Source organism: Pseudochaenichthys georgianus, chromosome 17 (assembly GCF_902827115.2).
Source record: "Pseudochaenichthys georgianus chromosome 17, fPseGeo1.2, whole genome shotgun sequence".
Taxonomy (NCBI): Eukaryota; Metazoa; Chordata; class Actinopteri; order Perciformes; family Channichthyidae; genus Pseudochaenichthys; species Pseudochaenichthys georgianus.
The window spans coordinates 19,328,139-19,340,944 of NC_047519.1; the positions used below are offsets into that span (position 1 = coordinate 19,328,139).

Below are 12,806 nucleotides of genomic sequence, written 5' to 3' on the forward strand. Positions count from 1 at the left end.
AAGCTCAGCTTCTCCTGCATGCTCGTTCTGCGAAAATATTTTCTTCGCCTTTTTTGCATGAATGTGGATGCTGCTAATAAGTTGACGGGACGCCTATTTCACAGTGAAACTTGATGTTCCTGTGGATTATTTGATGGCTGTGGGTGTGTGCATGTAGAGTGGAGGGATTGGAGGCTCCCGTCCAGGGACCCAGTCTGCTGTTGGTCATGACGCAGCAGCATCATCCCATCTCTCTGTCCTAACCGAAGACTGCACAAGTGCCGCAGATCGCCATTTTCATGCCCCGCTTTAAGCTTCGTTTCACATAGATAAGCGCCGCTTTACTAACGGCTATTTATCGAATAGAAACAACATTCATTGGTAATAATTTGCAGTTTTTCCGGATTGTTTTCTGTAATTTTAAATAATTATTTCCTTTTTTCCCTTTTTAATTTTTGGGGTTTTTATGTCATGCAGGTCGGTCATAATCCGTGTCCAGAACATGTGGGAGCGTGAGAGAACCGAAGAGGATTAAAGACCTTCCCACTCGTCCTTCAGTCAGACCACTTCATCCGACCGTGGAGAGCCAACGACGCTGGGCCTTCGACTGGCAAAATATTTTACCCGACTGCTCCACTAGTAGCCAGCCAGCAGCTTTTGGCTGCTTGAAAGAGCATGTTGCCAAGGCGCTCCCTCTGCTCCATCATCTGGCTCAACCGGGGTATCAAGCTGAGGAAAGTGTCCACCAACACCGGTCAGGTCTGAAGCTGCTGCCCCCGCAGACACAGCAGCAGCAGAACGCCACCATATCGACTTTTAAAAAAATGCTTCTAAGCTTCGGGTGACTCCCCCTCCTCCCCTCATCCCCCCCGACCCACCAAGAGTTAGTTACTCACCAGCCTTTTTGATTTCAGAGGAGGTTTTTTGTAGAGCCGAACTCTGTCGTCGCAGCGTCATTGGTTGGTACTCCGGCAGCACCATATAATCCTAATTCAGTGGCCATTTTGATTTTTGCTTCCCGGACAAAATGGCGACGGAAGGTTTTCAGTACCTTGCCCTCTACACCTTCACCAAGGACCAGGAGGAGGACTTGGACCTGCAGCCGGGGGATGTCCTGACGGTCAGCAGGGCCTCGCTGCTGTCCATGGAGAACTACCAGGAGGGCTGCGTGGAGCATCCTGAGCGCCTGGGCTGGCTGCTGGGCTACAACGAGCGCACCAAGCAGAGAGGCGACTTCCCCGGGACTTATGTCGAGTACGTAGGCCCCGTGAAGATGGCGCTCCCATTCAGTCAACCCAGGTTCCAGCGACCCCTCCCTGTTGCTCCAAGACCAGAGTCGTCTCAAGGTAAGAGTTTTTATATTTTACATTTTCACCTTGCTACCAAGAATTTAAAGTTTAAAATTTGAAGTGTTGCAAATGTCATACATAGCGTTGGAGATAATTACCTTTGCAAGATCAGCAAAGCACAGTTGTGGACAGTGTGGTGCAAGTTGGATTGCAAACCTTCCCTTTCACACATTTTAAGATGCATTTATTGTGAATATTTGTTGTGAAACCTTCTGTATGCAAGTTCTATTTCTTATATTGGTATTGAAAGTTAAAAGACATGACCAACATGTTTACTTTTATCTTATTGGTTTGTTGGTGTGCAGAAATAATGACAGTTGAGGATAAATGATAGCACCATTTGTGAATCATCTTTTTATTTTTATTGTATTATTTTTTTAATTATCTTCTTTTAAGAATAGATCAAAAACAATTGCAGGTAGTGTTTTTGACAGCGTTGTTAGTACAGGGCCAGATCAGCTATTGGCTGTGTTAGATAATTGGTGCTGTTAATGTTTGTTGCTGGTCAACCACCCTGGGAGTTTTGATAGGTCTCACATTTGGCAGTGACCTCGAGCTGAACCTTTAATCTATACTTAAACACGTCATAAGCCTTACCTCTTTGGAAGCGCAGGTAGCCAAACTCTCTGTTGAATAATAAAGGGCTAATCCATCTGCTTACTAGACTCTCCTGTACAGGTCTGCAATTGATTCTGTCCATCTGTGTGGCCCCCTTTACATTCAACATTAACATGTGTCCCGGGCTCCAAACTGCATCTGGGCTTATCTGCACAAAAATGCCTGGCTCTCCTCCGCTGTGACTTGTTATTGACCCTCTACTCTACTAAAAGATCACACAGGCAGGAGGGGCTGTACTGTTTTCAACTGTGTAATGGCCAAGTTTGAGATATGAGGGCTTTTTTTGGCAACAGCTTGTTAACCAACGTTTAATGTGCAAATAGTTATATAACATCTCAAGAAATGTCAAATGTTCTACTTGGAGATACGTGCTCCGTTCTTTTACACCTCTCTTCACTCCTGTGACTTTGGGAAAATATGCACTTCGGATATTTATTCATAATACATTGCTTTGAGCTGCGACAGTGTCCAACTCAAACATTCTCTTGGCTCGGATTGGCTGAATTTAGCAAGCTCCACTTCAAGTAAAAACTTTGATTTGTTTCCAAAATTCTTATACGCTCCCAAGATTTCCATCATTTTTCTCCTCATAAGCACTCCCTTGCTTTTGGCTTCAGCTGGTTAATTTATATATCTGGGATGCCAGAGGAGGCCAAAAGATGAATAAAAAAGTGTTTGTATAATTGTGCATATAAAACCATCCTCTGTCAAAAAGCTGTATCCTCTGTAATTCGCCTTTTCATTTTTATGACAGATGGGCTGAGTACCACTCTGAGCACGTAGGCTGTGAACTCTGAATTACCTCTGGTTGAGCCACTCGGCTATTCATCCTGTCGACACAGTACACTGGGCCTCATTCAATTGAACTCATTTCTCAGTAATAGATTTACTTAAAAGTTAATGTATCCGGTTTTCTTTTCACATGAGTGCCTACAATATAATACAAACTAAAAGTAAAGGAATATTTTAGTGAGTAAGCACAGGCCATAACTTTGTCCTGTGGATGCAGGTGAGGAGGAGCAACAGTATCCTCGGGGTTTGACGGACAGTGAAACAAACCAGTCTGGCAACAGAAAGTGAAACCCTGAGCGGGGGGGGGGGGGGGGGGCTAAAGGAAGTATATTGTAGATTAGAAATGGTCAAGTCCAATTTTTACAAAAATCATCTTCATCTCCCAGAAGGAGCCGAGGCCCTGGGTGTTGTGTGAATAGAGCTATTGTTAGTGTGGCCATTGCCAATGTACTATTCACAGGGATTTTATCATTTGATATCGGGGCTGGTGGTTGGGAAGGTTGACCAAGTTACAGGTTAAATCCCAACGTCTGTTCTTTAACACGTTGCGGGAAAGGGCATCCTCTCAGGTGAGCCACCATGGCGTCCAAAAGCTAGTTGTTTTCTTTCCCTAGTCAGTGCATTTTGACTTACTTAAGTGACTGGCTTGGTTAGGACATGTTCCTGCTGTGCAACTTTGCTTATATGGAGTTGTTTATTTAAGTTTCAGTTTAATTCAAACATTTGGATTGAATTATTTTAAATAGAGCTACAATTGATATTAACTTCCCTCCACATTGCTTCTACTGCGACACTCTCCGTCTCAGGTCTTTGTCATGCAAATACATGCATGTAAAACTCTCATTGGACACCCAGTTAAGAGTACTGTTGCCAAAAGATTAGGTTTCTATTGCTGAAATCGTTCTGCTAACTGGGTTTATAAATCTCTTAGCCAGATTAAGGAAAACGGGTTTCTCATTTGCATAAGGTGACTGCGGAAAGTCGACAACGACCCGTCTACTTTAGTGCAAACAAACCAATGTTTTTCAGCAGTAGCAGTCAAAATGAAAAGTTGGTCAAAATATGCAAATGGCTCAGCTTTTCTTGTTTCTAAAACAGAAAGAAGGGTTGGCTGATGATGGCATATTATTGTTAATATTTGTCAGAGACGAACAGCAATAAGAAAAAGGCCCTTGACCTGATGATGCATCACTCAACATACAAGAACTTTTATGAATTGTTGTATGCTTAAAAGTTAAATCCACATAACTGTTTTAAAGTAGTTCATATATTATTTCTTTTTGTGGTTCTTTTTAGCCTCGTTTTAAAATACAACAGTAGTGTTTCTGCATCAAACTACTAGTTATAGTACATTTTGGCTGGTTAACTAAAACTCATCTATCTCTGTTGCGCACATTTGGCGTCAGTACAACTTTTAGTAAGTAGGCTAAGTATACTTCTCGAGACAAATGATGAGTATAAATCAGTTTTATTCCCCAGATACAGAGGGAAACGTTTCTCAACTTGCAGCAGAAATAATTCTACAATCCCAGATAGAGTTTTTCTTTTTTCTTTTCCTCTCCTTTCTGTCTCTCCTCTCCCTGGCCTCACTTTAACTGCCTGCTGAAGTGAACCATGGCTTGGCATGTTTGCAAACTCCTCCCTTCTTACTCCCTCCCTCCCCTCTCTTTCTCCCCCTCTTTTGCAGCCCCCCTCCCTGATTCACATACATGTCTGATACTGTCTCTGGGCAGCTATAAACCATGTTAGCGGGGCTAGTTCTCAGAAAGGAGAGGCCTCAACTCACTCTCCGCTCCCTGTGCCTTACCAGGAAAACACTTTCAAAGAACCCATGAAGGGAGGGGAGGGGGTCGAGAGAGAGGAGAAAGTGAATGGGAAAGATAAGGAGAGGCTGGAAGGAGAGGAAGACGAGGGCTACATTGTAAGCCAAGGCCACCCTATCCAACTGCAAATATTAGAACGAGCTGTATTCGGTTTCTCTTCTGACTCTTGTATTTTCCTCCTGCAGTTCAGTAAATGTAGCATGTTACATTTGCAGGGTTATAGAAAATCTTTCTTTAGCGCCAGAGCAGTAACTGAGAACTCATTTAGGCGTAAAGTTGTCTTACTAAAAGATGAATGGCTTTCACAAAACCACAAACCGAGTAAAGTATATTCCGTACAGTTGCCCACTGTAGGAGTGAAATAAAATCAAGTTTCTTGTTTGGTGCTTTTAGATTAAAATAATGGTACTAATGTGAGGTAGACTATGAACCAAATTATTCTCCGAGAGTCTGTATTTTTCGTCTGTGGGCAAAATCTCCAACTCAGCATTATATACATGTGCATGCTTCACTGAGTTGAAAGTATCGACTGACCGTGTCTAAAGGCAAAGGTGTTTATAGCTGTTCAAAATAGCTACGCTTGAAGGTGGGGTTTAAAAAAAAAAACAGTATGCCCAATTTACCACATCAAGGCATTCATGATGTTGCACAAAATGACTGCAGAAGTTTTGTGAATAATTAAAAAAAAAAGGGCTTAAGCGATAAGTTAAAGTCCTGCCTACTTTATCACATCTGCTCAGTCGCTGCGAGAAGTGGGCATGAATGTTGGATTGACGCTTTTGGAAAGTTACAGAAATTGTTGGGTGCAGCTGGCCTTACTCCAACACTGGAAAGGCGTGGGGGAGGGGTGTTCAGACGGTGTTCAACAATCTGACAAGCACTTTGTTAGAAGCACACAGGTCCCATTACTTTTAGACTGTGGAGAGTCATGTAACACTGACTCCAGTTGGACTCAATGCTATTTTGTCACACAGTCCTAGATGGCAATGTACCTGTTAATACAATCCGAAGCTTCACCAAACATTTACCTAAAAGCACAGGTGGGGGAAGTACTCAGATCTTGTACTTAAGTAAAAGTAGAAGTACCACAGTGTAGGAATACTCTGTTACGAGTAAAAGTCCTGCATTCAAAATGTAACTCAAGTAAAAGTATCGGCATCAAAATATACTTAAATGTAAGTAAAAGTACTTATTATCCAGACTTGCCCATTTCATAATAATATATAAGTTTTGATTATAATTATTGATGCATTAATGTGTTTATCAAAGCTGGTAAAGGTGAAGCTCATTTGAATTATTGGTATACTGCAGGGTAGCTTGTGAATGTACTGAAGTCTTACTTAAGAGTTGATAATATTTCACATCATTAATCAACATTTTCAAAATAACTAAAGATATAAAATGTAGTGGAGTAAAAGTAAAATATTGACCTCCTGACTTGTAGTGGGAAGAAGTACAACGTTTATGTCAGCAGAGTAAGCTTTACGTTCATTGCTGTTTAGCATCCAAATAAGCGGAGGAATAACGAAGACAGTGGCATTTCATTCAACAGACACTCCCATTGGAGGCGTGGCTTTATTTATACCCGTCATTGAACTTTAACCTGGTTCGCTATTGGCTTCCAGCCATGCACAACAAATCACAAACACAAATTGGTAACACATGTACCTGAATGTTAACAGTTTACATTTAAATACTCAAGTAAAGTACAAGTCCCTCAATATTGCACTTAAAGAGCAACTTGCAGGTTTTTTTTTTTTACTACATTTATGCTTAACCTTGCCTGAAAATTACAATTAAAAATGTTAATGCAGGATTTGATATGTTTTACAAGACATAAGGGCAGGAATTCAGAGGAAAAGGAGCAGTTTTGAGCTCTGCTACTAAAAACTGCTTTTTTGTAACGTCAAACGCGTCATATTACGTCACATGGGGGAGCAACTTTCTCGGACTCCTTCTCTGCCCAATCCGCGGTAGTTGGTTTGAGCGGTTGTGATTTAGTGAGCTGGTATGTTTTCGGTAATTTTACATTGCATTTCACAATTTGTAATCATGGTGAGCTTGTGTTTGTGCAGGTTGCACAAACACAAGCCTGTCAGGACATCGAGTCCATAGTTTCCCTCACGGCAAAAGGACCGGAGCTAGCGTTCGTTCCTGGGTGCGTTGTGCATCCACCTCCCTGCAGCACATACTCTCCACAGCTTTATCAGGAAACCATATTACATCTCTCTCTCCCCCTTCGCTGCTCTCTCTCTCTCCCCTCCGGTACATGGCACCATGACGTAGTGTGGAGTTGCATTAGGTAACGCTGTGGTGGCTGTACTGCTCCAGCCGTCTCCTTTGTTTATGTTTGTTTCCCCCTGTCTGTGTTGTTTTTGTGGGCGTGGTGGCTGTCACTCCCGGCTCCCGGCTCAACCTCCACTCACCTGCTGCAATCAGCTGTGCACCCTCCCCGACTACACACCTGCTTTCCATCAAGCCATTTACAACAGCATATCAACGGAGGCTCCACAACCTTTCTCCGCCAGATCGTCAAGTATCAGCCGTATCTCGCGTCTCCCCTCCGGTACACAGCACCGTAGTGTGGAGTTGCATTAGGTAACGCGAGATACAGCTGATACTTGCGCATTAGTTTCTGTTATGGATCAGTATCAACAGTCCTGCCAGTAACGTTACTATATTATCAATACTACTTTGGTTATAGCCTGATATATGATAGCTAACGTCAGTCACATCACAACATTGTAAAGGTAGCAAACATTAACTGTAGCTAACGCCGGTCACTCACCAAGACAGCTGCCCTGGTCTCCACTGGTTCTCCTCACACCACAGCTCAATTTCTCTCCGATGGCCGTTATTTTTTCTAATCCTTGGCTGCTCTTGGTCTCTTGGACGCCTAGCAGGCTCATAATTATAATCATATGCATTCGAATATATATTTTCAACCTCTTCTGTGTCAAAACTAGCATTTTGATCCATGTTTATTCATACGTTAGACCGGCCGCTCTCCCCCATGTTACGTCACACGCGGGAGGTCACGTGCAGAGGCTTTTTTATGCGGAAGTGAAAATGTCTTCCTAAAACAACGCCAGATGTCACTGTAGTGTATATTTCTGTATATTTTTTGGAAAATCTAGTGTATACATCATTTTCCTACATATTTATTCACTGGTGTCTCTAACCTGCAAGTTGCTCTTTAAGTACAGTACTTGTGTATATGTACTTGGTTACTTTACACCACTGCAAATAGCCAACACATGCACAGCACAGATTTAAACTCATATTTTACATTAACACAACCATCGTCCACTCAATTCAAAGAAATAGGGCAACACAGCAGAAAAAAAGCTTTTACTTCACAACACAAAGCGCCACACGAATTTCTATATGTAAATTCTGCTTCTGGCTTGTAGGTCTTCAAAAAAGGGAAATCGGGTAGCAATACATTAGCATTTGCATGGCATTTTAAAGTATTTCTTCTCAGCAGAGCCCACAGGCGTGTACAACCAGATCCAGCGTTGTGCGGAGATCACCTGTCTGACATGTTTGCAGGGGCTCACTCGTACACGTGTAGCTGTGAAGCGTGTTGTGACAGAGGAATGGGTGGTGTGCCCGCTCACAACGCACTGCCTGTCTACATAGTTGGGATGCAGCGAGGACATGTAGCAGTGAAACCTGACCAGCAGCTACACACTGCTACACACCAGCCGTCAGCCAGACACCAACTGGCCTTGTCACCACGGCGCATTAGAAACACATGCTTGGAGTAACCGACATGGTTTGAAAATGTTTAATCAAATGTTAAACCTCATTTGTAAAGTGTTTCGATTTGGCCTAAGTTTGTGTATTTGGAGGACACAGAAACATTTGGAGGTCTGTTTCAGTGGAGATTGAAATTTACATTTATTCTGTTTGTTAATTATCCAGCATCAAACACTTGTAGTAAACTGAATTAGGCTTGTGTTACTGCAGCAAATTTCCGATTAAAAATAAATGAATTTGTCTTCAAAAGTGTATTATTCCAGAAGTTGGTCAACATTGATTAATTCACGTGAAAACAAGTGATCTCAAGACATGATTCAATGAATTTCCCATTATGTATTACTTACTTTGAAATGTAGATGAAGACAAAGAATAGACATGGGAAATGGGCCTTAAGTTCAGTCATATTTTCTTTTCCTTTTTATTTGGTAAAGTATAAATGGATTTATCAAGCCAGTGACTTAAACCAGTGAATTTGGTTATCCCTGGATAAGGTGAAAACTGAATTTATTACTTTATTAACGCATGTTTTATTTTATATTTTAACACCCTTTGTCATTATCTTTTTGTCTACAGATCAGTAGTAATATTTTTCTTTTTTTCGTGGTAATTTGTAGCTGTGACTGGCAGGGGTTGATTTAAATCACAGATAGCCTAAAAGGTGACAAATACCATTGTGGGTCCAATGATAAACATTGGATTTTGTTTTTTATAGTAAGCATCGGGAGTTTTGAACTTGTAAAGAAATGTTTTAATACGAGCAGTGAAATCCTGTGAATGATTTCATGCTGTATCTGCATTTGGAAAAGCTTTGGTTTGTGACAGACCTCTGAGAGGGAGAATGCAGCAGAGCCAGCTATGTGTTACATAAGCATACTGATGCAGGAGATGCAGAGAAAATATTTAGCTTCACATAGCTCTGCTTCATCCAGTGTGCTGTGCAAACACACAAAGACAGGATCTGCAACATTCATCTCACCATCAGCTTTATGTATAGATAACATCAAACAAAACCAATTATAGATGTTCTCACTAGCACAGATGATGTTGAATGACTCGGTTTGACTTTATCAAAGCATCTCTGAAGAAAAACAGCAGTCATGAGATCTAGCCAGTAAAAATCTCTTCCAACCAATGCTTACATAAGCTCGACCTATATGGCCTCAAATTCACTCTGACTTACTTGTTAAGAAGCAAGAGTGCCAAACTCCACTCTGCCATGCTTTTTTCTCTGTATCTCCCTCGCTCCTTATTTCTGCTTTTCTCCCATTGGCTACGTCTCATGGCATGTCAAGTCATAGGCCTGTCTCCCAGGGTGCAGTCTGCCAAGGAAGTGGTTCTAATTGACTAACAAGTTGCTGTTACTTTATCTCTCTTTCTGTCTTTCACTCTTTTTCCATACCTTTCCAAAACCCTGAGAAGACTGCAGGGCTTCTGCTGCTTTTGGCACGAAACGAGAAAAAAAAAACAATTCTCTCTTTGCACGAAAGTCAAAGTTTAATCGTTTTTTTTCCCTTTTTGAGTGAATAGAAATATACTGTGAAATAAAGTGTTTATGTTTGTTTGCATGTAGGGGTGAGAAAGTTCTTTCCTCACGGGGAAAATATGGCAATCAAAATGTTCTTCCTACTCCCCTCCCAAACTGTTGGAGAGCATTCATTTTGTGGTTTTATAGCCTATATTTGTACTTATTACCCTGTTTTTATTTGATTTCCACGTTTTATTGCCTGCATCCTGCCTAAACCCAACGGCATAACGGCTCCACGGAGATTGGCTTTTGCACGTCGTCTGTACTGTATAACAAATACATTCTGCTTTCTCAAGCCATAACATTTGCATTTAGTTGTGTCTGTAATTATGACAATACACTATAATGTAGACGGTGTTCACTTATATTCTCATATTTTAAATGAAAGCGTCAAACTAAGCAATTGAAAAAATGAATTTGTGTTTGTGATTTTTCTCAGTAGTACCTTGTGTACGTTTATGAAGCGTGACATAACCTTTATGTGCCAAAATCTATTTGCAGTTGAATATAAATTACCTGTTGATATTTTCTCATGTGTTTCTACTGTTTTCACAAACTTGGATTAATATAAACCTTTCTGTTGGTCTACGAGAGGTGTCGATGCGAGCTGTGTGCAAAGGAGGAGCTTAACATGTGTACACATTTTTGATGGCACATTATTTTAGTTTATATTTACATGACAGATATTTCTTGTCTGTCAGGAGAGAAGGCAGATGTTGCGAGCCATTGTCATAGAGCTGCAAAACCTCTTAGGACTTGTTCAGACTTCACTGCATTAAAAGCACAGCTAGCTCATTCATTTCAACGACACATCTACGTTAGTACCACAGGGTTGCAGACACTGGGGGCAGCAGCAGAAAAGGTACAGGGTTGCCCAGGAAAAGTGGGATCATGCACAACTTTGGTGAAACGGTGCAATCATCAAAGTTCACACTTGTGGCAGATTACTCAGTAACATGAATGGGTTACTGAAGGCTAGGATCTGCTAGATTGAGTTTAATCCTGTGGTATTGTGATAAACATTTTGTGTAATGGTGCCTAACAAGCCTTAAAACTCATGGAGCCATTACTGAAACCTGACTTTTTAAAAAAAATACATTTAATCTTCTCATGCCACCACAAACATGGCCAGTTTAGTTGCTTTAATGCAATTCTGTTTTTGGTCTGAAAATCAAATCGGGGAGAAGACATGGCTGTGTGCATTGCACGTTCAACATGACTTTGTTTTAAACTGTAGCACATCTCTGTGTAAAACACTACACTCTGTTGTCCTGTGGATAGGGGGTCAGATCAGTATTCATCATGAGTTGTTTTGCAAGGAAAAAACTAACTTTAATTTGGGTTGACACTGTGTGCTAAAATGTGGAAACTAGGGCTGTGCGATTATGGCAATAATCACGATTATTTGGGTCAATAATTGAGATCACGATTATTTTGACGATTATTCATTGACCATTTTATTGAACTTTAAAACAAATAATATTTTACCAATAAACAAGATCAACAAATATGTTGGAGCGCACTTCCAAAACCATACTAAACATATATTATTAATATGATAAATAAAAATAAATTAGACCAAAATAAATTAAATCAAATATGATGCAGTGCACTGTCACAACCTACTGAAAACTCCTTAACATATAGCCAACATGTTGGTAAAACATATTCAACATATTCCACTCAGTTAAACGTTGAAGGCTGGCCAACCGTCATGGTCCAGAAGTAACAGGAAATAAATGTTGAACTACAATTTAAGACCAAATAAAAATGTTTAGGCCACCATGGCAAATGCTGGTAGGGCTGCTCATGTCATCTCTTAAAGATGTTTTGCAAGAAACACCAGCCTGTTTACATGGTCTGGTTTCAGAGATGAGCGCAGGCAGGTGACAATATTGCCACCTGGACTGAAGACCCTCAGCCACGCCCCGACACATGGGGTGACGCCGGCCAATCACAAAGCTTTGATGCGTTCAAGTGCATTATTCTGGCACAGGAAGATTATGTTACAGGACATTAACGATAAAACAGAATATTGTTGTTCTATTTTTAGACACATCTCGCGATCGACTGGTTGGGCACCCCTCGGCTAGACCATAGGTCTGTTGTGGTAGCAAAGTAGTCAGCTGAAGCCACATCTCTCTCAACTTCCCCACGGCATTTGTCACATAGTGCAGGCAGCGCAGACCTGCTGAAATAATACCGAGACGGCATCGCGTAACGCTTGTCCAACGTGTTGACAAGTTGCTTGAAGCCCTGGTTGCTAACAGTGCTAACTGGGCACATATCTTTAGCGATGTGAAATGTAATTGCAAAGTACTTGCAAATAGTGGAAATAGTTTTACCCGTCTTTTTAACGAGTTGCTGCTCTTGTTCTGACATCTTCGCTTGCGCTGAACACTCACAACACATGTCACTCCCACGTGGCCGAGTGGGCTTTTAGGGAGGGGCGAAAGCGCACCCAGCTAAATAATCGTCGCAAACCATAATCGCGATTAAAATACGATTAATTGCACAGCCCTAGTGGAAACTGTACTGAACCCCAAAGAGAGACAATCTGAGGAGATGATGAGAGAAGGGGGTCCCGCCAGCCAAAATGGCCAACATGGATAAAGAATAGGCAGGGGTCTGTGATTTCGCTCCGTCAGGAAAAGTTTCTGTGTTTAAGCGGCAGGCATGGAGACGGAGAGAGACGCAGAAAGAAAAGAGGGAGATTGTCTTAGAACTCAAGCAAAAGGGAGAAAAATCTAAAGAAGGAGCAAAAGAGAAAGTCCAGCAAGCGCAAGAACGCAAAAGAGCAAAGGACGAAGAGAGGGAGAGAGACCTTCGGAGAAACTGAGAACAAGAACCAGAGTGAGAGAGAGAGGGGAACGGAATGTGCTGACGCTGTGTTTCTTGTCTGAACTCCCCAAATTAATAATCAGCAGCGGTTTAGCCGAGCCGTGCCAGGAACAG

At 41.6% G+C, this 12,806-nt stretch overlaps 1 protein-coding gene across 4 annotated transcripts in view; it reads left to right on the forward strand.

Annotated features, from left to right (window-relative positions):
- The window catches only part of pik3r2 (phosphoinositide-3-kinase, regulatory subunit 2 (beta)), a 36,998-nt gene that overhangs the window by 7,876 nt on the left and 16,316 nt on the right, over window positions 1-12,806 (forward strand). For 3 of the 4 annotated variants that reach the window (XM_034104105.2, XM_034104107.2, XM_034104106.1), the window contains exon 2: window positions 457-1,325. In XM_034104105.2, the coding sequence (XP_033959996.1) occupies window positions 1,007-1,325 (319 nt within the window). In that variant the 5' untranslated portion in view covers window positions 457-1,006. Of the gene's footprint in view, window positions 1-332; window positions 361-456; window positions 1,326-12,806 lie in introns of those variants that run through there. The other variant, XM_034104108.2, reaches the window with a different exon arrangement.